At 43.0% G+C, this 25,120-nt stretch overlaps 2 protein-coding genes and 1 pseudogene across 3 annotated transcripts; all 3 read right to left on the reverse strand.

The window, feature by feature from the left end:
- Nucleotides 1-6,675: 6,675 nt before the first annotated feature.
- LOC148000793 (disks large homolog 5-like) lies at nt 6,676-12,611 on the reverse strand. 2 transcript variants are annotated; one of them, XM_087587085.1, is made up of 4 exons: nt 10,010-10,187; nt 9,606-9,765; nt 7,982-8,113; nt 6,676-7,539 (listed from the first exon to the last, which is right to left on the reverse strand). In XM_087587085.1, the coding sequence occupies exons 3-4, from the start codon at nt 8,092-8,094 to the stop codon at nt 7,338-7,340; spliced, it is 315 nt and encodes a 104-aa protein (XP_087443211.1). In that variant the 5' UTR covers nt 8,095-8,113; nt 9,606-9,765; nt 10,010-10,187; the 3' UTR covers nt 6,676-7,337. The 2 variants fall into 2 exon arrangements, with proteins under 2 accessions (XP_087443211.1, XP_087443210.1); XM_087587084.1 differs by lacking the exon at nt 10,010-10,187 and adding an exon at nt 10,516-12,611 and having other exon boundaries at nt 6,838-7,539.
- LOC134482250 (glutaredoxin-1-like) lies at nt 12,196-12,553 on the reverse strand (annotated as a pseudogene).
- A 4,868-nt stretch (nt 12,612-17,479) lies between the features above and the next one.
- LOC134481941 (uncharacterized) lies at nt 17,480-24,281 on the reverse strand. Its single transcript, XM_087587086.1, has 5 exons — nt 24,114-24,281; nt 23,217-23,379; nt 21,904-22,035; nt 21,270-21,446; nt 17,480-18,068 (listed from the first exon to the last, which is right to left on the reverse strand). Exons 1-5 carry the CDS (start codon nt 24,262-24,264, stop codon nt 17,984-17,986), a joined length of 708 nt encoding a protein of 235 aa, XP_087443212.1. The 5' UTR covers nt 24,265-24,281; the 3' UTR covers nt 17,480-17,983.
- Between the last annotated feature and the right edge of the window lie 839 nt (nt 24,282-25,120).

Here is a 25,120-nt window from a genome sequence, read left to right on the forward strand (position 1 = left end):
CTGCCACAATTTTTCCACCACACTCCTGCTTTCCTCCCCTGTGAACTCCCCTCTGGAGTCAGGTTTGCTGCTTGCTGTTGTCCTGAACTGTTGCCAAAGAAAAACAAGCTCCTTCCTGAAGAACTATTGCTGAACAGGTCCTCTTCCCCATATCCTAATAACTTTTCTCTTCCATTAACTATGATGTGGGCTACTTATTAAAAGTAGTTTGCAAAAAACTTTGCCTCCATCCTGCTGTAGTAGAAATAAGGAAAAAGGAAGCAGGTTCTTGTGTACAAAATACTTTATCAGAGGTCTTAAGCTCCTCAGGCTTCCTCAAGGAAGCTCTGAAGGCAATTTTAGGAAGTATCTAATAATATTGTATATGATAAAAGAAGAGAGGCCCTTGGGTCAACTAAAATCCAACTTTATTAGTCTGGTCTCTTAGTCTTCGGTGCATCTATCCAGGCTCTTCTGGCTTTTAGAGTCTCTAGCGAGAAGTAATGTGTGATTCTCATAGGAGGACTGACTTTGTATGTTACCAGTACTTTTTCCCTTGCAGCTTTTATTATACTTATTTGTTCTCCATGTTACTGTCTTAGGTAATATATGCCCAGGGGAATTTCTTTTCCACTCCAGTCTATTTCATACTGTGTGCTCCTTTTACTTTGATGAGTCTCTTGTTTAAGTTAAGGACATTTTCTTTTATGATTTTGTTGAGAATTTTTGTTTGTTTGTTTGTTCGTTGGTTTTTGTTTTTGTTTTCTGTTTTATTTGCCTTTGACCCAAGTTTATTTTCATCCTTCCTATATACTTTATTGTGTTTATCATTATTATATTTGTTATTTTGCAGAAAAATCCTGTCTATTTCTTGGATGTTTTCTTCCAGGATTGACTTCCTTCCTTCCTACCCTCCCTTCCTCCTTCCTTCCTTCCTTTCTTCCTTTGCTTTTCCTTTATTCCTTTCCCCCCTCCACTCTTTTCCTCCCTTTGGATTTAAGATTTCCTCTATCTACGTATCCATTCCTTCTATCATCTCTTCAATGCCTGAGGTTCTCTATTCCATCTGTTGGAGTCTGTTATTAAGGTCTGCCTCTGAGAGACTATTTGAGTTCCTACATTTTACTCATCCACATCTCTCTGTTTAGGATTTCTTTATTCATTTCCTTCCACAGTTATTGTTTTCACACATTTCTTTACTTTCTCTTTAAAGGCCTCTCCCATATGTGCAAATGCTGTTTTACAGTCTTTTTTTATTCTTGTTCTTCAGTCATGTTGACATGTTCAGGGCCTTCTGTCATAGTGTTGATGGGCTCTAATAGAGATTTGAATGCCCTGGCTGTTACTGGTTGTGTTTCTATGCTGGTCTGTAGTTATCTGGGCTTGGGAAGATTGTAATTCTAGGTGCTGATTCTGCTTTTGTGTGTAGAAAGTATTTGATCCCAACCATGGATTTCTGCCCATCCTTTGCCCAGTTAGTTTCTAGATAAAAGATTCACACTAGCTTTATATCTATGATAATCCTTAATCAGCACAAGAGTTGGGCAGATAGCTATCCTCTATACTATTATGCATATTTTTCCAATAATTCCGTTATATAATTTGCCATGGTTTTGTCTGGGATGCTTTAAACTCCAATTAGACCACTCACACGGCCATTATTTAAAGATTTTTACCTCATGGTGGCTTCTCCTCTATTTATGTTCTTCTTTCTACCCCTGTCTGTAATGGTCTCCTCCCACCCCCACGCTGGGATCACCAGGGAACACCTGTCTTAATTCTGTACAGCTTGTGACTATAGGCCTTTTAATTTACAATTCAGAAATAACTTGGAGTCAAGGTCACATAAGAGTATGCATTGGTGTTTTCTTTCTTTCGTTTGCTGTTGTTATTGTTGCTGTTGCCCCTGTTTTTATTTTGTCTTTTTTTTTTTTTTCACAGCTGAGAACCATATCCAGGGCCTTATGCTTGTTCGGCAAGTGCTCTACCACTGAGCTAAATCCCCAACCCCGTTGTTGTTGTTTTTAATTTGTCTTTGTTGGTTTGGTTGGTTGGTTGGTTTTTGAGACAGTGTTTTTCTACTGCACTAGCATTTTCAAAAGCCAGTTGCTTGATTAAGATATCTGGGGTCAGAGAAATGCCTGAGTGTTAGTATTCTGCTAGCAGCCTTCTGATGAAGATGTAGAACTCACAACTCCTGCTGCACCACACCTGCTTAGAGGGTGACATGCCCCCACCTTAAAGATATTGAACTAAACATCTGAACCTATAAGCCCAGCCCCAATTAAATGTTGTCCTTCATAAGACTTACTTTGGTCATGCTATATGTTCTCAGCAGTAAAACCCTAACTTCACGGTCCTCTGAAGGATCATTTCCCCAATGTAGGGGACTGCCAGGGCGTTGAGGGCACATAATTTAGGGCAAACATAGTCATGAGCCTATTGGGTAGCGCTGACCTTAAATATTAAATTATCATTTTTCAGTTCTGTAATAGCTGCCAACTGTAGGCTGGATACAATGGGGGCTAGAATGCCATATACATCTAATGCAGGGCAAAGGGAAGGAGCGTCATCCAGTCCCACCAGTCTCTAAGGCTAATTCAGTTAAGGTCTAATTTAGAGTTCTATGTATCCTTTCTACCTGCCCTTAACTGTGGGGATGATATGCATAATGAAGCTTCCAATTAGTCCCCAAGATCTTAGTCAGTCCCTGACATTTCTGAAATATGAAGGCAGGCCCTTATCTGGTCCTATTACCTTAGGTGCTCCAAACCTGGGAAAATCTCTTCTAGTATCTCTATCCGTCTATCCAGGAGGAAATGTCCACAAAAACCAGCAGGTATTTTGAGCCATGTCTTTCTTCCTTAATCTCTATAAAATCAATTTTCCCAGTAGAGGCCTCCAAGCTCTTACCTCTCAGTCAGGAGTTTGGATATTTGGGGTGACTGGGAGTGTTGCTCAGCTGATAAGCTTTAAAGTTTGTCATTCGTTTTACTCCCAAGTGAGTGACTCTGTGGATCTTTCTGAGAAGAGTTCTTGTTAAAGAGATGGATAATATTAGCTTACGCTCGATAATCACCGTCCCATTTAGTTTCTTTTTCTGCATGTATCAGTTGATCTAGGTGGTTCAGGTAGAACAGTATCCAATCTAGAGATGCTGTTTTCTTTAAGACTATGTCCTTAGCGGCCTTGTTAGCCCGTCTGTTATCTCTAGCCATTGGGTTCTTTTCCCATGATGAGGGCCTGTGTTAATGTTATTAGCTTGGCCCTTTGAATTGAAGTGTCTGGAGGAACAGACTGAGTCCAGACTACCTCCATTTCCAGTGTCACTACTGCCCCTGCTCTCCTCTGACCCTCATGGGTAAAGCTGCTTTTGTTAATAAACCAGATCTGTTCTGTCTCTGACAGAGGAGAATCACTTTGATGGAGTGGACAGTCCAAGTCAGGGTCGGGCAGCAGAATTGCACGGTTCGGGGTAACAGGTGGCTGGAAAATATGTAAGCCATAGTAGATTGAGAAAGTCTGATAATGAAGCCTGTAGACATTACTGAACAGCAATCTGTGTGTGTGTGTGTGTGTGTGTGTGTGTGTGTGTGTGTGTGTGTGTGTGTGTGTGATGAGTCCCAAAGTTAACTTATCCGCATCTTTATCCAACAGTGCTGTGGCAACAATAATAAGCAGGCAATCCTGCTGTCACTGAGTCCAGTTTCTATGATAAATAAGCCATTGGCCATTTCTATGGTAGTCTTTTCTCCTGGATCCAGGGCTTTGTTGGCTAGAGGGGCTCTAATTAATTCTTCTTGTCTAATCTGCACTCTTCTATAATCTCTGCAACTTTTATTAGCTTGTATCTGTAACTTTTATCTAATATTTGGCACTAACTAATTGAAGAAAGCCCTGTGCTAGAGTTCTCTGTTTTCTCTTATTTAATATCATATCTAAACACTGGCAAATTATTGTTTAAACCTGCTTACAGAGCCTGGTGGCAAATCTGGAGGAGATCCCTAACCCTTACACCCATTAAATAACCAATCTGGGTGGGTTCCCTGTGGGCCCAAGGGCCAGTTTCTTGGCCTATGTCTGTGGTGAAGAGAATCTGTAAGAACTTTTCGGGGGAGTTGGTGTCATGTCCTGAATACAGTTTATTCTACATTATGCCATCCTGTGGCTGGTTCCTCAGGGGAAGAGATGCCTCAACATGAGCCTACCAGAGGCATCCCCTTTCTTTATATAAAATAAATCTTTTTCATCTTAAAAACTCAGAGACCACATTTACTCGGACAGGGAGCAAGCATTTCTCTTGGCAAGAAGGATATTCATTTACTGAACAAAAGATGTGACCAAGAGTCAGTTGCAAACTCTGTTAATGGATACATATGACCACTTGGGGCCTCTCCTGTCATGGACCCTGGATGCCAGACTGCACTGTGTCTGCCCTAGGCAGAAGGAGAGGGGAAGAGGGGATAAACCAGTGAGAAATGTAAAACCTGGAGCTGGTCCTGAGGGAAAAAGAAACTCAACAAATGACTGCTGAGAATTGAACTCAGGACATCTGGAAGAGCAGTCAGTGTTCTTAACCACTGAGCCATCTCTCCAGCCCTTAAGCTAACACTGTCAACACGGATGGAGCTAACCGCTAGGCTGGACTCAGATTTTGTTCCCGTTGACAAAGAAGTGTTAGCAGGGAGGAGGAGGGAAAACTTCTGAAACACTATATCCTCTACTGCTGACACCTTGGGGGGGGGGGTCCTGTGGCCATTTAACATCAAACGCAGGCCACTCTAAGTTACATTAAGTGGTCATTAGTCCTAACAACCTGTCCCATGTCAAAAAATTTCGTCAGTCCAAGTCCAAGAACACAGAAAACAAAAGAACAACTAACACAAAGCGCCCTCTTTCACAGCTGAAGTACACAGACCAGCCTGTCCATGCCACGGACAGGATAACTCAGGCTATCTGCTCCAGCCACTGGCCAGATCAAAGTCCTGTTACTGAGGCTGTCCGAGCCCTCCTTAAGCTTGCACATATGAATCTAACCAAAAGCAGAACACATGGAAGCTAGATAGAGGCAACATAGACAACTGTGGTACATCGCTCAAGCTGTCACTTCCCCGATTCACCACTCTCCTGTGGGTCCCCCACAAGAGGGGAGTTTACTGGCCAATACACAAAATGTGAGGTGCAAATTGAACCACTACCTGGACCTCCTGAAATGTTACTCACAGAGGAGGAAATCTATGCAAAAACAAGAGTTAGAAATTCCAAAATATCAGGGTCATCCCATTTCAGAGAGAGAAGTCCCTGAGTAGAGTCTACCAGGGAGTTATATACTTGCAATTAAGGTAGAATTCAAACAATTGGGGCAGAATTTGGAGAAAGGTAACTATATAGGGTACTATCAGTGGGGAGAGGCAACCTCCAAATTGACTTGCAGTCAGTGGGCTGTTCTGGGACCTTCTGAGGGAGTCGGATGGGGAGTCACAGGAGGCTTTTTCAACAGTCTGGTTTGCAGCTGTTGCAGGAACTACACTAGCTCTACTCCTCCTGGAAGGGAGGGGTCATTCTTTGCTCAGAGGTTGGTGGTGGAATTTTCCCACCGGCCTCAGATTTGTTCCAACTCGGGCTCTTTCATGGGGACTTTGGATCTGGAAAGCTGTGGAAATGCTTTAAATAGGGCTTAATGGGCCATCCTAGAACAAATATGGAAGACTTTATTACTGAAAGTGGTTTAAATTGTGTGACTCTGTCCCAAGCATACTGTGAAGAATTTCAATATTTGCTTAGAGACTCTTTGGGGAGATTTTATGGTAAAGAATGTGGCTACCTTTTGCACTTGTCTGAAGATTCTGCGTGAGAACTAGATTAAGAAAATCAGATAAATTGAATTGAAAAAGGAAGTCTCAGAAACACCACTATGTGGCCCCCATAGTCTTATATGTTTGAAGAAGCCTCTGGAAGCCTCAGAGTGAAATGTGCAGGTTTGTATATGCTTGGCCCAGGGAGTGGTACTATTATACGGTACGGCTCTTTGGAGTAGGTATTTCCTTGTTGGGTCAGGTGTTTAGCTGTGGGTCTGGCCTTTAAGACCCTCATCCTAGCTGCCTGAAACTGAGTATTCTGCTAGCAAACATCAGATGAAGATGTAGAACTCTCAGCTCCTACAGCACCATATCTGCTTAGTTGCTGCCAGGCTCCCACCTTGATGATAAAGAACTGAAAATCTGAACCTTTAAGCCAGCTCCAATTAAATGCTGTCCTTTATAACATTTGTCTTAGTCATGGTATCTGTTCTCGGCAGTGAAACCCTAACTAAAAACTTCACATAGATGCCTGGAAGTTTAGATAATTAGCATGCGTACCCCATAAATGTGTCCCTACATATCTCAAGAAACACTTTGTTCAGGTATGATCCATTGCCACAAATAAGGAACACGATGAAGGACAAACGTCCAGGGTAGGGGCTGGAGAGATGGCTCATCATTTGAGAATTTGTTTCTCAAAAGACCTGCAGGGCACCTAACAATCCTCTGTCACTTAAGTTCCAGGTGAAACCCAATGACCTCTTCTGGCCTTTGGGGAATAGCACGCACAGACCTACAGAAGGCAAAACACTCATAAATATAAAATAAATCAACGACAACAACAAACAAAAACAAAAGCACCCAAAGATGGGAAAACCAAAGGAGAAAACTCATAGGGCACCTTTGCCTGGATATTTTGTCCAGCTTTTAAAGAAATCTAGAAACTGAATTGTAAACTATGTGGTCTGCTTGAGTTGAAATCCCAAATGGAACATAGTACATTGTCAAGAACAAAAGTCATCATCCTAATCAAGAAGAACAAGAAAACAACCAACCATAAAAACCCTATCCCCTGAAAGGTCTTGCAATTTATTATCTCTTCTGTGCAGTTACAATTGATATCATGTTTGAAGGAAACCAAAAGCAAGCAATTCTGTTTCATGACTGCTTCTATACTCCCTATAATATTGTTTTATTTCCTGGGAGATACTACAGAACACCTGATGAATATTCCATTAATATGTTCAACACTCTCATCCACAAAAGAGTATATTTTAGTGGTCACTAAATATTTGATAAGGATACAGCATTGATAATTTTTTCATCATGAAGTTGGTATTCAGAGTTGGACACACAATCTACACTGAAAGTACAATTTTCTTTGTATCTCAGTCTGACTGGGAAGTAATTATGATGCCCAATCCCTGTGAGAATGCAGAGATCCATCTCTGCCTGAGAGCTGTGGGATTTCAGATGGTTACATCACACCTCAATAAAGAAGGTTCTTAAGAGTGACGAGTTCGAGATCACTGTTTGATTCACAAGGATACATTCGATTTACTCAAAAGTAACAGGACACAAGGATTCAATATCTGCGGTGTAGATGGTCTTGCTGGCCTCCTCACAGAACCTCTTTCCCTCCTCACAGGATGCTTGCAGTTCAGTCTGCTCCACCAGCAGTTTTCTGTTCTCATTCATCAAAATCCTTACATTCTTCTTCAATTCATTGCATTCATTCAGGAGGTGGAAGTTTCTGATGCTGAATCAAAAACAAATAATGGTAAATCCCAGGCAGTTTCTATTTGCCTGCCACTCCTGCAAGTACAATCATCCCTTCAAGGGCCCCATCCCCAGGCATCTCCAGACTAGAGCCACAGTTTACATGTTAGCACCAATTAGAGGCAGGTCACATCCCGAGTCCGCACTCCATGGGAATCAAAGTACTTCAGAAAATCTTGACACTAGAGGGTATATATACATCAAAGCAGAGGAAATGGTGCATATGGGTGCTTATGTGTTCATGGTATTCTAAAATCATTGGCAGGTGGAGGGCCAATCCCCTCTGAGGGCTGATAGAAGACCCAGCAGCTATACAATCTTCCCATGTGTTTCTCATGGATCCCAGATCTTTTTTCAAAGTCATAGCTGGACAGAAGTATTCCCTGCCTAGTGCTGGGGTCTCCTTTCTGTCAGTGACTCACCGGTAGGAATTGTTCTCTTGTATGAGCTCCTTGTACTTCGCCATGGCATCACTTATCCAGTTGGTCATCTTATGCATGTCCATCGTTCTCATCTCATGTTGGGATTTAAGCATTGGCAATTCAACACTCAGCCTGTGTTAGAACATGACCCAAGGAACAAATAACTGTCTGACCCCATGATTTCAGAATTAGGTGAAGTGTAAATAAAAAATAGCCAATAAAAAATTCAAATTCAAGGAATGGGGGCTAGGGAAGAAAGTGGAAAACTCAAAGACCACAGCAAAAACACAACAGTGAGATTCAAACCATCACTCTCCCATAGAAAATATTTCTCTGCAAATCAGCATGCATTTGTTTTGAAATAAGTAATCCTTAAAAGGCTGGTGAGATATGGTCCTATAAAGACTCTCTGTATAGGAGGGGAGAAAGTCTGAGAGCTGCATGTTTGGGAATAACAAGTGCCAAGAATTTATTCCCACAGTGACCTTTTCTAGGTCACAGTAAACCATCCTTGGATAATTAAAAAAAAGAAAATAAAGTTCAAAGCAGGAAAATGAATAATAAATAAATAAATAAATAAATAAATAAATAAATAAATAAATGAACTCAGACTGTTCTCTGGACTACCTAAGCCCAGTATATACCACAAACTTGCTACTTCCAATGGTGCTGGTTAAATTAATTATCCTGGCCTTTGGACAGCAGAGCTAGGGGACCAAATGGAGGGAGCTGACCTTGAAGAGCTGGCCATGTAAGCATGAAGGAATTGAATAGTTGTGTAAGAAGTATAAGATGTTTCCTCCAGTCTGTGCCATAGCCTTGGGTCCAACAGAAAGATGTGATGACATTTCTCTTGTTTTGAATGCAGGGATTCTCAATCCTTGTTACATGACTCCCAGAGGCCGAAACTACTTTTTACAGGGAAGAGGATTCATAACACCTCCTCCCCTCAGGAGAGTCCTATTTGCCAGCAAGGTAAACAGAAGGAGCAAAGTGCTCTGTTGATCAATGACGGACTCACGGACTCATCACTATCATGACCTGCAAACTGTTCATCAAACAAATTCTCAGACCCAATCAAAGGTCCCAGACTTCCTGATCCTAAGCAAAACAAACACAAATACTTTCACATCCATACGTTCATACCAACCCATATACAAACATAATTAGAATGCCAACTTTATCGTGGAGGTGCCATAGAATCAGTGTATAACGACCAAAATCAGAGTAAGAGTGATGACATTCAGGCATTTCATTTCACACACTTAGATGCAGCAAGTGTGACCAGGTCCTTCCAGCTGTTGAAAAAATCCAATTCAACTCCAAGGAGCTCAGGGTCAAGTACAAGAGAGGTTGACCCTAAACACACAGCACCTAGCTTCTCTCACAGGCCAGCACCTGTCAAGGCTCCTTAAAATCCAGAATGAGAGGTGAAACACTTTCTTTTTTTTTTTGGTTCCTTTTTTCGGAGCTGGAGACCGAACCCAGGGCCTTGTGCTTCCTAGGTAAGTGCTCTACCACTGAGCTAAATCCCCAGACCCGAAACAGTTTCTTGATGTGAGGAAATCTTGGCTTAGCAGAGAGAGCACAAGACAGTCAATAGGTTACAGGGCATAATGACTACCTGTAGTTCAAACCATCATTGACAAAAAGGTCCAGGATTCGAGAAAGTTCATCCCGCTCGATTTTACACTTCTGGATTTCAAGTTTTAGTTCCTCCAATTTCTTTATACGCTTTTCATGGTTACTGATGAAATTTTCTGATGATGCCTTCCGAATAAACCCTGTAGATAGATAAACACAAGTGAATGTACATATTGGATAGCCCATGGGCAGAAAAGACCATTCTGAGTCTCAAAATGGAGGTTGAGGAAGAGGAAAGGCTGGAGACTTGTTGAATCCCTGAAAGAGAAGAAAAGCTATCTTTAATGTGGACTCTTAAGCTATTTCCCTCTTCCCAACCTCCATTGCCATACATAAGCCTCACTCACTATTACAGGATCCCTCATACTGAAAGATAGAATCTACCTCAGACATAAAGATTTGGGACATTGTCAGCAGATAACAGACGTGGAGCAGGTCAATCCTGGAGTTCACAGCACCATCAAACCCTAATCGTGTGTTCAAGCTTAAAGTGTCTGCGACCTCAATTCATGACTAGGGGGTTCATCCTTCCTTGTTGTTGTCACTACAGACTTAGTAACCTACAGGAATCTAGAGGATGAAGTGCGTCAGCACCCAACCATGAACGGGCACATTGTTAGTCTCATAGGGCTTCCTCCTGGCATTCCTTGGCAGTAGAAATTAAAAAGCTCATAGAAAAGAAGCTGCAGGCTGTCCAATTCCTGGCTCTCTGTCAAATTAATCATCAGGACTCTTGACTCTTGGTCTGCAATTGACAAATTCCAAGGCTCCTGCTTGTAAGGCCGACTCCTGAAAGGCTCAGCTCAAACCTCCCTCCTGGAGGAAGTTCCCCAACTCTACCCAGTACTCACTGTGCCTTCCCCAGAATGATTTCATTCTTCTGTACTTACAAGACAGAAGGCCAGCTTTCTTCTGCCTCGGTCTGGTCTCTCCTTGGTCTCCCCTCTCCTTCTGAACTAGCTTGAGCAGCTGGTGAAACATGCCTGTTTGTGAACCCAAAAGGCACTGAGGGAATCCCACAGGCAGTTGGTGTCACCACAACACTGGTGACATCACAGAAGATTCTAGTGCTCTCTTAGATACAAGAGATTGTCCAAGGAAGAGATTACTGATGACGTCACTGGAAAGTTCTATGGCCTACCTGCTAACCAGCTCTCCCAAAAGAAACCAATTTCTATGAGGCCCTTTTCTGCAGCCTCTCCTGTGACCCAGGGAATATCCTTTGGCAACTTCTCCTCCAGAGTTAGATATTTCTCTCTGCTTCATCGGATGTCATCAATGCTTTTGATGGAGAGAGTTGGTTACAACCCTGAATTGCATATGATATTTTTGTTAGTATCTAAATCTCCAGGGACCACAAATGAGGACGATTTCTATCAATAATAAATCTACACCTGAGACGATGCACATACATACAGTCCAATTCCCAAATTTTTCTGTTTCCTAGAGGCCAATATATTCCTCCTGTAATTTTAATTTTATAAAACCTGAATAATATTTGCTTATTGTGCATTGCTTGATAGCCAGGACTATTTCCACATACATGTCCATGTAGTTCACAAAGTCAATGTTAATAATCCTACTTTTTGCAATAAAAACTCCCTTTTCTTCGGAATATAGGGGATCAACTACAGGGCAAATATAAAATCATAAATTTCTGTCCCTTCTTTTACATATTAAGTAGGACATCATTCCTTTCTCAAATATAGCCAGACAATTAAATTGGTCATCAGTGAGTAAAGGTCAACCTGGACTGCGTGTTCCTACATTGTAGCCCGACAGCCATCACTTCTCCAATATCTGTCTTCCTTAATTTCCAAGTCCAGGCATGAGGATATTGGGGGTTGCCCCTTGATACAATTGATGCAATTTTGCATTTCATATTTGACTTTGCTGGTACTCTGACGAGGATCAACATAAAACTTGGGATTTTCTTAATCTCCTTTATGAATAGAGATGAATGCACAATCTGCTCTGTCGTCTATGTTATTATGGCTACAGTGAGGACCAAGTATGCTAAAGCTCTTCATCTGATTTTTCAAACAGCGTGCTCATACAAGTGTGGCCTTCTGTGGGTTGTGCGAGGGCAAGGTTGAGAACACTGGCTGAGGGCTGTGAATGGAGAAGTGGGACGGTGCATGCAGGATGGAGGGAAAGGCCTGTGTGTAGGTCATAAACAAAATCACAATATCCATTGATTTAATGACCATTCAGGAAGAGGACTTCTGCAAAATGACTTCAGCTGACCAGCATGGCAGGAAACCAGAAACAGATTCAATGGGGATTTAGATCAACTGGATGGGAAACATGGGCTTAGAGGCAGAGACATGTCAGCTCAGGAAGAGTGGAAAAGCCAGTGTTGTCTGTTAAGCTTCTCAGCCCCATGGTTAAAGGCAAACAGCAACAAGTTTTAGCACTGAGGAAAAGAAGAAATAAAAGCCAATTTGTTGAAAAGTCTGGTCACCAGAAAATACTGACATCCTCTGTGATGCACATCATCTCTCAGGGGTCCGGGCCATCAGAATAGCTGGATGATGGCTCTCGGCATGGGCTCTGCCTGCACCCCTTTCCTAACCGCAGAGCTCAAATCGCTTCAGCCGGGTCATCAGCTCCCCATTGTGTGGCATGGAGATCAGATCGCTGCGTCTGCCTATGCAGTCTTTCTTTACCTATGAAGGCCTGAGGAACTGTTCTCCATCCAGTGAGCTGTTGTAATTAATCTGGAATCTCATTGGTGTTGTTAGTGGCTGTGATGTTCACAGACTCCAGAAGACCAGGTTTGAAAGGCAGTTGACTGAGGATTTCTTGGGTCTTTCTGCAATAGGGGCAGGTGGGCTGGATGAACACGACCACCTTCCCAGACGGACACTTGCAGTTCACAAACCACTGAGCCACGCTGACAGGCTGCAGCTTTCCAGGAAGGAACATTCGGTTGAAGGTCCTGGTCCCGTGTCAAATGGAATTGGAAAACCTGATGTCTTTGCTTCTGTGGACCAAGACCGGAAAAACCCAACTACATAAAAATCTGAGGACAAGTTGTGAGGGGTTTGTTCTTTCCTTCAATCATGTAGGTCCTAGGAAGGAGCTCAGGTGTAGGGAGTTGGCAACAATTACCTTTATCTGCTGAGCCATCTCATCTGCTGAATACCTCATTCATGGAACTGAAGAAACTCTGTATCCATCCTGGTATTCTGTGTATATATCTGTGTATCATTCGTAGAGTGGATACTTTTGTCTGTTGGTTGGAAAGACCAGTCTGGAGGGCTCATGGTTGGTCTCAGTAGTCCAGTCCAGGAGCTGCTTTACAAGAACCATTCATTGATCTAGAAGAAACTCTTTTTATAGGCAGTGAGATCTACTGGAACAATATCAACCATCCTTCTCCCTTCCCAGTTCTGAACTGAATCATTCTCCACCAAAGGCCTGTGGTCTCTGCTGCAGGCTGCACCCCCCAGGCTGTCTGAAGCTTGCTCATAGCAGTGCATTTATGGGACGGCAACATGATTTCCTCACCACTTCACCCCCAGGAGAGTTTTTCAATTCTTTATTTAATCGATGGGTCTAATCTACATCGTCACCCAGGATGAGATGGGGGAGTTCTGCTCCAACCCTTACAGGAAGAGATGCTGAGATATGATGCTGTACCCACTAATGCCCTACCTGGACGCCTGCCAGTTTAGACAATAAGCATGGCTGTCCAATATATGTGTTCCTACTGGTCTCTAGAAAGAGAGAGTGAGAAAATATGCCTTGTACATATGAAGCCAGAAAAGAATTTGTGGTTCTAGAAGACAAGGTACGAAGGACTGCGTGAAAATCCCAGTGACTGAGAAAGCAGCCTGGAGCCAGTTGTGTTATTGAGACTTCCGACAGCTTGGCCTTTACACATGTGAGACAGCAGACTCCCATGAGCAAATCCTTAGCCTGGAAGATGTAGTTATGGTAGCCCAGAAGAACAAACACAGAACTGTCCCCTCTGTCTGCCTCTTACTACTCTGATCTCCCACATCACAGGAGGCTGAATGGTCTTCCGCATACCCTGGGATGCAGCTCACAAGGGACAGCGCCTGTCTTCAACAGAGCTTCATCTGAGCCTGCCCTTGGCCTGTGGTGGATGTGCAGGAAGTGAGCTGACAGGTGAAACGTAGCCTGGCTGGGTCTCAAAGTGCAGCTTGAGACTCACCCACTGTGATTGTCAACACTTCCATGTCTCCATTGGGAGGGCAGTGTCACAATGTCCTCCTATTGTCTTCTCACTCCATTCACATGCTTCGTGTGACACAAGCTCATTCACAGTTCACAGGAGGCAGCATAGCTTCAGACCCCTCATGTCTGGCCACAGAAGCCAAGAGAGCAATGTCACAGTTCACAGTGACAATGTAGATAAGCCAGGGCCTTTCCTCCAAGTTTTACTTTCAAGCATATCCTTTTATTGCAGTTTACGCTACTCTTTCTAGAAGGCCAGGTTGCAGGAGAGCATTTGGATGACGTCACTGGGAACTGCCAGGGCCTCCTGCTAACCAGCTTTCCTTATGGTGACCAGATTCTGAGGTGCCATCTCCAGGAGGCTCTCCAGTGACACAATGGAACCCTTTCCATGTCTCCTCCCTCTAAAGCTAGAGATTTCTCTTTGCTCCATTAGTAGTTACCTGCTCTGAAAGGGCAGATTGCGTCAGGGGCTTGGCATGGGGAGAAAACATCAAGGGACACGTGATGGAAGACATTCTTCTGCATAATAATTTTATTCCCAGATCCAGTCCTGTGACATACATTCCAATTTCCTAGGTTTTCCTGGTTTCCCAAAAGTCAGTATTTCCCTCCAGACCTTTAATTTATTGGATATTGGATTTCATTTTCTTATTGTACATTCCTTCCAAGGTGTCTTTCTTTTTATATATTCATGGATGTGTACTCACAAAGTCTCTGTTTTGCATCCCTCTGTTGCAATGATCTTGGTAACATAGTGAACCCAGTTATACAGTGAATATAAAACTGTAAATGTTGTGCACCTACTTCAGATGATAAACTTTCAAATCCTTTCTCCAAAAAATAACCAGATATTAGTGAGCAAAGGACAACGTGGACGGAGATTGGTCCTCTGCAGTTCCATTAGACGTCACTTCTCTAGTGTCCACCTTCCTGAGGTCCCAGGGCCAGGCCTGAGGGTGTTAGAGTTTGGACCATGATCCTGTATTCATGCCAAATGTAAGATCCAGGAGGTTGGGCAGGGAGTGGAAGGGCTTGAGGTCAGGTGAAAGCTCAACTTTAATAGGTCCAGAAGTTCTGGAGGGAGTCTATTTGTCATTGTCATCTGTGGCTTCTATATTCTTGACCTAGTTGTGAGGAATCCATGTTAAAATTCCACCTAACCTCATAACTGTAAGAGTGTAAAACATCGCCACGTAGGTCCTTTGGAAATTGCTTTCATTGTCCTTTTCGTTGCCCACTACCACCAGGTCCAAATTAGGGGATATTGTAGATAGATTTAGAGGTTCACTGGGTCTCTCTGATAGTCAAAGTAATAGACTTTACAGAGAACTGGACAGACAGGATTTCAAGAATAAAATAGTTGAAGAATTCTGCCAAGTGCTGATCTCTAAGACTTAGAAGCAATGGGGCGTGTATTCTAAATATAATATTATAGGGTTCAATCCCTCCTTGTATGGAGTACAGCAGGCCCAAAATAAGAAAAGAGCCTTTCCACCTTTCCTGGACTCTAATGAGAGTTTTCTTAGTGTCTTCTTTAATGTCTTGTTCATTATTTCCACCTACCCAGAATTCTGCACAACAAAGACTCCAAACTATTCATACATCTTTGACTGTTATTCATAGGCTTTGGCCGTGAGAGCTGGGCTATTATAGGACAGCATTCTTAGTAAGTGGCAAAATTAGGAGGAAAGTTCCTAGCAGAGCTTTCTAGTTGCTCTATGATCAGTTTCAGTCCGATGTAGTGAGCTTCTACTCACCCAGAAAGGGTATCAATAAAAACAAGCAGGTACTTTTATCTGACTCTAGGAGGCCATGTGTCAGTTAATTCAGGTTCCCATAATTTATCATAGCGTTGGCTACCTGTATGCAATCCTTTCTTGGTAAATTATCTCTGTTTTTTATTTACATAGGTGTAAATGTGACATCTGGCTTTGACATCTCCTTCTACACTGTCCAGTGTATGTAGGCGTAACATACCTTGGTGTTGGCAACTCAGAGAGTTCTGTGGACCCAAGACAAGTAGTCTGGTAAAGCTGAGTTACCAGAAACCTGCCAATTCTTTCTGGAAGAATGATCTTTTCCTCTGGTGTTCACCACTAACCTCTGGCCTCAAGCTATTCATTTGATTCTTTTACATCCTCGCCTCTTAGTTATACTCGAAATACACAAGATCTAAGGCACAAACCACATGAAACTCAAGAAGGATGACGAAAATGTGGATGCTTCACTCCTTCTTTAAGGGGGGAACAAAAATATTCACAGGAGGGGATAGGGAGGAAAATTTTAGGGCAGAGAATGAAGGAACGGCCATTCAGAGCCTGCCCCACATGTGGTCCATATAGATAGATAGATGGATAGATAGATAGATAGATGATAGATAGATAGATAGATATAGATATATAGATATAGATATATAGATATAGATATATAGATATAGATATATAGATATAGATATAGATGTAGATATAGATATAGATATAGATATAGATATAGATATGGATATATATCCACCAAAACTAGATAAAATAGATGAAGCTAAGAAGTGCATGCTGACATGAACCGGATATAGATCTCTCCTGAAAGACACAGCCAGAACATGTCAAATACAGAGTCAAATGCCTGAAGCGAACCACTGAACTGAGAACGGGACACCCATTGGAGGAATTAGGGAAAGGACTGAAGGAGCTGAAGGGGCTTGCAACCCCATAAGAACCAACCAGACCTTCCAGGGACCAAACCACTGCCCAAAGACTACACATGGACTGACCCTGCGTAGGTAGCAGTAAATAGCATTGTTGGGGCAACAGTGGAAGGGGAAGCCCTTGGTACTACCAAGGTTGAACCCCCAGTGTAGGGAATGTTGGAGAGGGCAGTAATGGGGGTTCGATGGGGAGGGGACACCCATTTAGAACGGGAAGGGGAGTGGTTAGGGGGCTGATGGACAGGAAACCGGGAAAAGGAATAACATTTGAAATGTAAATAAGAAATGCCCAATTTAATAAAAATGGGAGAAAAAGAATAACAACAAACAAACCAACAAAAACAATAAAGAAAATGTTCCAGGGGCAGTGCAGGGGAATAGTGGTGAACAATAAGGGGGATGTATAGGGGATACACATATGGGGAAGGGAGAGGGAAGGGAATGGGGGCTTAAGGAAGGAAACAAGGATGGGGAATAACGTTTGAAATGTAAGTAAAGAAATATATCTAATAAAAAAATTTAAAAATATCGTTCCTCCAAAATTGCTGGAATTCAATAAATGTGCAGTTATAACCGATGCTTTATTATAAGGAATGCAGAGGCATACAGCTCTGTGTGTCCTGATCGCTTTTTATATTCCTATACTGAATGTTTTTATTTCCTCTAATGTATTAGAGAAATACTTGTGTTTCTCCTTTGTTTGTCATTATAAAGGAAGCTAAATTTGTGAGCACAAGGATAAAGCAAGGATAATTTTCGTCATGTATGTGGGATCCACAGAGCACGACACACTGTCTACATCAAGAGCACAGTTTCCTGTGCAGCTCTGGCTGGCTGTGAACTGATGGTGAAGCCTAAGCTGCATGAGACTTGCAGAACACCACTGTTGCCTTACACTTGTGCTGTTACAGAAGGAAGAACCACACACGACTCAGGACGGTCTTGTGAGTGAAGGGTTAAAGGTCACAATTTTATTTATTGGCAAAAATTAATTTATTCGAGAACATTTTAAAGTGGGGAGTCAATGAGTTCAATGTATATAGCCTTAAGAATATAGCATATTAATTAAAAAACTAAAGTTAACAAATAAATAACAAAACTTCAAACGTAAACAAATAAAACCAAATGCATAAAACCAAACTTCAAACTAAAAACAAATATAACAAGTAAATTAGTCAGCATTCAATTCCTGCTGATTCTTCAACATATAACTCCAGCCTGTTGCTGGCCTTGCAAACACAGCAGAACGGCAGGTAAGATGGTAAAAATCTCCTCAAGAGGAATGTAGACCTGCCTCACTCGGAGTGGTTGGTTGTTGATGGACAAGTCGTCAAAAGGTTAAACGTGAGGCGTGTTCCAGGCCACATCTCAAGGTCTTTCAAATTTAGCCCAAGATTTGTACGGTTACAAGGACTGAGATGTGGGAGGTGGTGTCAATCTTTGCACCCTCAGTGCTCCTGGTGGACAGTTCTGTCTCTGAGAGCTGTAGTCCTGGTCTGGGCCCTGGGAAAGCTTCTGCTGCAGTGTTCAGACCTAGGGGTGGAAAAGACCTGGTGAGGACCTGCCATGTCACTTATCCCATACACAGCAGCACAATTCAGCAGGATAATGCAGGATGATCTTTCATCTGAGGTCATTCTCTCATGCCCAAGAGAGAAGGGTAAGAGATCCCACAGGCCTGCATATTTTCCCAGCTTTTCAAAATGCTAAAAATTGAACAGTGAACAGCAGATAAATCCAATGGTACATATATATTATATTTTAATATCATGTAGCAATGTCTAAATGTCAGGTGAGGAGAGATATGAACAACCTAGAAAACAATAGGAAGGCCTTGGAAGCCTGGCCATCTCTGAAATGAAGACTATTATTATTCCTCCAATGCAGGGAAATGCCTGGGGTCCACATCACAACCTCAATACCTGCAAAGACCCAGAGAAACAATATTTCAAGAAGTACATGCACACCGAAGTGATATTATATTTGGCAAGAATATGCTGCATGGAAATCTTGCCAAGGGTAGGCATTGAACTCTAAAGGAGATACTCATGCAGAAAATAAACTATACCACTCCTTTGTTTATGGGTATCGTAAAACTATTTGTGGGGAGACTTAAAGGCACTGGGCTCAGATAATACAAGAGAGCACAGACTGGAGGGATCAGTACACAATAGCCAGAATCTCTATGGATCACATACACTTCATGGATGAAATTTCTTTTAAAATGGACAAGAATAATATTCTGAGCTGCTCCTAGCTGACAGATGCTGAGAACTATGTAGGAAGTCACACACCCAATAAGACAGTTTATAAGTATAGCTAATCTACTTGGGTCCTCTCATCCTGTGCTTTCAAACCATCTCAGTGACACCGAAATGGTGCTGCATCTTCTCAGACAAGGCCTTTTGCTCAGTGACCAGTTTTTTCTGATTCAGGGGATCCTGCAGACTTTCTTCCATTCTCTCCTCATCCTGGTCATTAGATTATTTTGTCCATGGAGACAGGCATGTATACAGACTCAGACAGACAGACACCCAGACATACACACTTTTGAACTCACCCAAATATATTTGTTCACACACACAAGCAGAATATTTTGCAGAATGTGGTTAGTTTCCCACTTAATGGTAATAGAAGAGATCACCCAGTCTACTATTGTGGCATAAAAAAAAAAACCTGGAATGGGGTAAGTACAGAGTGAGCATAGCCTAAAGACAGCTCAGCCAATAAAGTGTATTCCCCTGAAAATCAGAAATTAGAAATGTGACATCCAGGCCTGTTAGCCAAGCCTGCTTAGCAAGGTCACAAGGCTGTGCACAGGAGGCTGATTTCAGGCAACAGAGCACTGGGGGGGGGGCGGGGGGGGGGGCAGGTGAGCCTCTTCAGTCCTCTGCTCACTGTTTCCCAGTGCATGCAAAGTGAGCTGCATTTTTCAATATGAGGTCCCTTTACCATACAGTACCTGACAGGGCAGCCAAACTACCAGCACAAACAGCTGGGAAATCTCCATAACCACAATCCAAGGTAAAACTTGGACTGGGATGCTATCAGATATAATTCGAGTGCGATAAGGCTGACTACTTCAAAGCCAAATGCTGGCAGGTATAATCAAACTCAGCCACAGTCCATGGAAGGGCTGGACAACATTGTACCTTTTCACTTTCTGACTGATGGACATCTGGGTAATTTTGCTTCATGGCTGCTCTGAGGTGAACCCCTACAACACTAATGTGCCACAGTTTCTCTGCTCACACCTACTTCTTGTTCTGGAATCGCTGTGTCAAAAGGTTGAACTTTCACAAGAGTTGTACACAGCTTCTCACAGGGCTACCCATTTGACACCTCCAGCAATGTCTGAGGGTCATCACTGTTCTAAACCCTCCTTACAGATGATTTTCACTCAGATCAAATGATTTTGAATAACAATGGTTAAGAGTGCCACAACACAACACAGGCTGAGTGCTTTGGACTATTTTGAGCCTAAGTTTCTGTCTGAGGCAAAGATGTGATTACACCTCAGCATAACTCCTGGACATCTTCTGCCTGAAGATTCAACTCTAAGCAAATTAATCTTTCAATTAACAAATTCCAGGCCAAACTCCAAAGCCAAGGTATATTCAACCAAGTTTAGGCCAATCTGGAGAGAAAGTGGTGGCAGGTTAATGATTAACATAACCTGGATGTTGAGAAGATACAACAAGCACGTGACCTTCCAGTGTTACTATACACCGAGAGCAAAGAAGGCAGAAGAGCCCTCAGTCATCAGTTTCGACACTGAGGTACATGGATTACACACAGCAGCCTCTCCTCACATCCCTGTACCACATTCCTGAGTTTTTCTCCAAGTAATGTCAATGTTGATGAATAGTTTTCCCACTGTAATAATTTCAATAGTGATCAAGACCCCATTAAGAACAGTTTAAAACTAATTGGAAAAATTGTGTTTCCTCTTCTCTCTCTCTCTCTCTCCCTCCCTCTCTCTCTATCTCTCTACCTCTCTATCGATATATATATATATTGTTGAATACAGATGAGGCAAAGGAAATGTTTCAAGTGAGAGCTTAGACATTGCTATCCATCCCTTATAGAGTAAACCTGTGTAGGGAATGTACTCCTTGGGCACACTAGGTTGAAAGAGTTGGAGAAAAATTTCCCTCTAATCCTCACGTATCTCACACAAACCCTCACCCTGAGAGAAGTCTTTCTTACATCCCTGTTCATCCAGTCAGCTCCAGGACATAAGCCACAGGAAAGAACACTAAAACACTGACATAAAACAGGACGGACAAACTGCTTCTCAAGCTCTGTCACTGTAAACCACGATTTAGACGGGCAGAAGGGAAGATTTTCAATGTACGGGGAAAAGGAGAGAAAGTCCACAAGCCCCATCATAATTGACAATGAGAGCCGTTCTTTTGGCAATTGAACTGAACTCTAATCAGTTCTGTGCACTACAAAGACGGCTACCACATGGCATCCCTCTAGCATAATGGCATGTAAGTGTGCAGTGTGTGATCAACAGATCCCCCTTAAGGAAATGCATTTTCTAGTTGAGCAGGAGGATTTGGTTGTCAATCCTCCAGTTTCTTGCATGAAGCTAACACCACAGAACTACTGAACAACTGGATGAGTCCTAGGAGAGCGTCTGGATAAGTTGGAGAAGGTTAAACTGGTTTGACTTGGTTTATGCTTAGATATCAGGAAAACCTGACCTTGATGCGTCATTCATCCTACCTGAGGCTGCTTGATACAGGGATTTTCATACTGGCTTCCCCACAGATCCTTGTTGTTTCCTTAATGGACTCTTCCAGTGCAATCTGTTCCCATAGAAGCTCCCTGTTCTCATTCCGTGCTCTCTGGCCATTGTTCTTCAGCTCAAACAACTCAGTTAGGAGGGGGCAGAAGCTGCGGCTGAGACACAAAGAAAAAATGGTGACTCCCAGCCAGTCTCCAACTTCCTCCCACGTCTCCAAGTCCATTACTCCTTCTAGGGTCCTGATCCAAAGAGAGCCCCAGATTATAGTCCAAGTCCACAGTAGCCATGGAGCATGACCTAGAGTCAGGTCAAATGGAGAAAAGAGCCACATTCCAGAAGACTCAGTGCACTTCTCAAAAACCTGACAAGATTGATTCAAGTTTTTCCCAGAGGAGGACATAATCCCTATGTGTGCTTATTTGTCCATTTTATTAGAATGTTGCTTGGAGGCCAATCTTTCTGTGTCCTGTGTGTCCTAGAGCCTTCCTTAGAGACAGGCTTCCTGGTTGCTTCAAACACTATAAAGCCTGATCCTCACTTTACTTCACAGATAAGAATGGGCTGACACATGCTGTGCCTAGTGCTGGGGTCACAGCCTTGTAAGTTACTCACCAGTACCAGTCATTTTCCAGTGTGAGGTGTGTACATTTGACCAAAGCTCTATTGACCTGCTCGCTCATTTTCTTCATGTCGGTCATCACTTCCTGGTGCTGCATCGTGAGCATCTCGGACTCAAAGTTGTTCCTGTGGTAGGGCATGGTCCAAGGATGAAATAACATTATGAATGAAGGATTCAAGAATTACATGAATTCAGACTGAATCCTGAACTACCCCAGCCTAGGACATGCCACACCTTGATCCTTGGTACTGGGTCCATTTCGTATTTATAAGTTTATTATTATGGACACAGGGACAGCAGTGCCAGCAAGCAAAAGGAGGGAGCTGATTTGCTTGAGCTCCCTGAGGGTGTTTGAAGGAATAGACTAGCTTGCCAAGAACATTTGAGGACCCTGTGCCACAATCCAGGCTCCAACTTAAACCCATGAAGACTATTCTCCTGTTCTTAGGTAACAATTCTCAATCATAGAATCTATTGCTATATGAAAACCCAAAGGAACATGAACGTCATTTACAGGGAAAAGAATTTATAACACGCACCAGGAGATTCCCATGTGCGTCCACCTGAGCAGATGTGAAATGTTGTACTGCTCACAGTGAGGCTCTCAGTCTCATCATTATCATGCCATGGAAATTGACACGGGATAATTCTCACGCCAAATTAGAACATAGAATACCCAGATCTTAAGTGATACACACAAACGCACTCACATGCAGACACACACACAAACTCACACAAAACACTCCTCTCCCTCTCTCTCTGTCAATCTCTCTCTCTCTCTCTCTCTCTCTCTCTCTCTCTCTCTCTCTACTCTCACATACAATTAGAATGCCAAATAAATACAAGGATGTTGCATTATCTCCAAATACAATGAATAAAATCAGAGAAAACCAATGATCCCCTGTTGTCAGTCCAGTCACACACTGTGAGGCAGCAAGTGGGATTGGGCCCCTACAGCTCTTCACAGGACCTATTGAACCCAAAGCACCTCCACGTCAATTACAACAATGATTGCTCATAATCAGAGCACCTAGAAGTTCCCACAAGCCAACACCTGTCCAGTCTCCTTAAACCACACACTGAGAGCTCACACACTACTACCCTCATTCCCAGACTGTGATTCAGGCCACAGGCTATGATTTACGTTTGTAGGAATTAAAATAGCCTGTGCCACCATCTCTTTCCCATCTGAACTTCACATTCTGATGCAATCAGGAAAGTGATTTTGACCATGAGGACACCCTGGAGTTGTAGCCTACTGCGATGTCAGGAAATGTGGATTTAACAGAACTTGCATTGTGACTACCTGTCATTTAAATTCTTTCCCGGGTAATCGGCCAGGATACTCCTGAGTTCATCTCTCTCCTTCTGCATCTTCTGGAGAGCAATTTTGATGTTCTCCAAACGCTTCATTCTCTCCTCTTCAACAGGTGTCGTGGAGGGTTGGGACGATGCCTTCTGATCAAACTCTGTAGGTAGATAAACACCAGTGAACAGGCATGTATGTGGACACAGTGTCAAGGAAAACTATGCTTAGTCTAAAACAGAAGTCTGAGGATGAACAGTTCTACAGATACAGTGAATCCCTGACAGAGCAAGAAAGCTATCTTTAAGCTGAACTCAGCTAGGTCCCTGTTCCCACCATCATAGCCATAGCATGACACATGCCATCATAGATATAGACCACACCTCCTAAAGCCATTCCTCTGGCACTGAAATTCTAAAGCTGGCCTAAACAAGAAGAATTGGAGAACCTTCTCAGCTAATGTCTGATGTGAGGCAGGTAAGTCCTTGAGTCCAAGCTGCTTAACATCTTGAATCATGTGTGTTCAAGGACAAAATAACGGAGACCTTGATATATGACCAGGAGAGTATCCCTCTTGGCATCGATTACCCACGTAATCTACAGGACACTGCTGAGAATGAAGTGTTTCAACAGCCGATCCTGGGAGAGACACTTTGTTATTCTTACAGGGGCTCATCCTGGTATTCTTTGACACCGCCCATGGCACTAAAGAGATCCAAGGAAAGCCCCTTGACATATAACAGTCTTGGTTCTCTGTCAAACTAATGATCAGAAATTGTTGAGTCTGGGTCAGCCATTTAGGAAGACTGAGGCTCTAAATCATACGTCCTACTCCTGGAAGGACCAGCTCAAGCCAACCTCCTCCAGGAAGCTCCCCTTGCCCTGCCCAGTACTCACTTGACCTCCTCAAGGATCTTTCCATTCGTCTTGTTCTCCAACGTGATGGAAGGCTGGCCTCCCTCTGCCTTGGTCTGGTGCCTGCATGGATATGATTGTCCCTCCGAAAGAGACTGAGGATCCTGGAGAACATGCCTCCTCGGAAATCCATTAGAAACTGAAGGGAAATCGCTCAGGCAGTTGGTGTCAGCACAACACTGCTGACATCACAGAAGATTCTAGTGTCTCCTGGATACAAGAGAATTTCCAGGGAAGACCCTACCGGTGATGTCACTGGGAAATGCCATAGCTTACTTGCTAACTACCTCTACCAGACTGACCAGTTTCTGCAGTGGCTTTTCCAGAGACTCACTTTTGAGGCAGGAACACCCATTCGCACACTCTCCTTCCACAACTTCAGAGTTCTCACTGCTTCATTACAACTCAGTTGCTGAGGAGAGGGAGAGTTGTATCAGTCCTTGAAATGGATAGAACATCTTTGTTAACAGCCAAAGATCTAAAGACCTTGGATGATGAATATTCTTCTTCCTGAAATGTATAAACCCAGGGTCCATGCATGTGACATATAATCCATTTCCCACAATTTTTACTGTTCCCTAGAGACCAATATTTTTTTTCCTACACCTTTAAATGTATGCAAGCTGGACTATGTTGTTACATGGACTGTGCCTTGAGAGGGGGCATGGTTCCAATATATTCACCCATGTTTTTTTTTTTTTTATTAACTTGAGTATTTCTTATATACATTTCCAGTGTTATTCCCTTTCCCGGTTTCCGGGCAAACATCCCCCTCCCCCCTCCCCTTCCTTATGGGTGTTCCCCTCCCAACCCTCCCCCCATTGCCGCCCTCCCCCACCAGTCTAGTTCACTGGGGGTTCAGTCTTAGCAGGACCCAGGGCTTCCCCTTCCACTGGTGCTCTTACTAGGATATTCATTGCTACCTATGAGGTCAGAGTCCAGGGTCAATCCATGTATAGTCTTTAGGTAGTGGCTTAGTCCCTGGAAGC

This window comes from Rattus norvegicus, chromosome 15, assembly GCF_021556685.1.
Source record: "Rattus norvegicus strain SHRSP/BbbUtx chromosome 15, alternate assembly SHRSP_T2T, whole genome shotgun sequence".
Lineage (NCBI taxonomy): Eukaryota > Metazoa > Chordata > Mammalia > Rodentia > Muridae > Rattus > Rattus norvegicus.

Coding starts and splice junctions, on each gene's coding strand:
- LOC148000793 (XM_087587084.1), bottom strand. CDS start 10,606: ATGTTTCACCAGCTGCTCAAGCTAGTTCAGAAGGAGAGGGGAGACCAA. Junction 9,766..10,515: donor GAAAGCTGGCCTTCTGTCTT/GTAAGTACAGAA, acceptor ATCTATCTACAG/GGTTTATTCGGAAGGCATCA. Junction 8,114..9,605: donor AATGATGGTTTGAACTACAG/GTAGTCATTATG, acceptor GTTCTAACACAG/GCTGAGTGTTGAATTGCCAA.
- LOC134481941 (XM_087587086.1), bottom strand. CDS start 24,264: ATGGATTTCCGAGGAGGCATGTTCTCCAGGATCCTCAGTCTCTTTCGG. Junction 23,380..24,113: donor AAGATCCTTGAGGAGGTCAA/GTGAGTACTGGG, acceptor ATCTACCTACAG/AGTTTGATCAGAAGGCATCG. Junction 22,036..23,216: donor GGAAAGAATTTAAATGACAG/GTAGTCACAATG, acceptor GCCCTACCACAG/GAACAACTTTGAGTCCGAGA.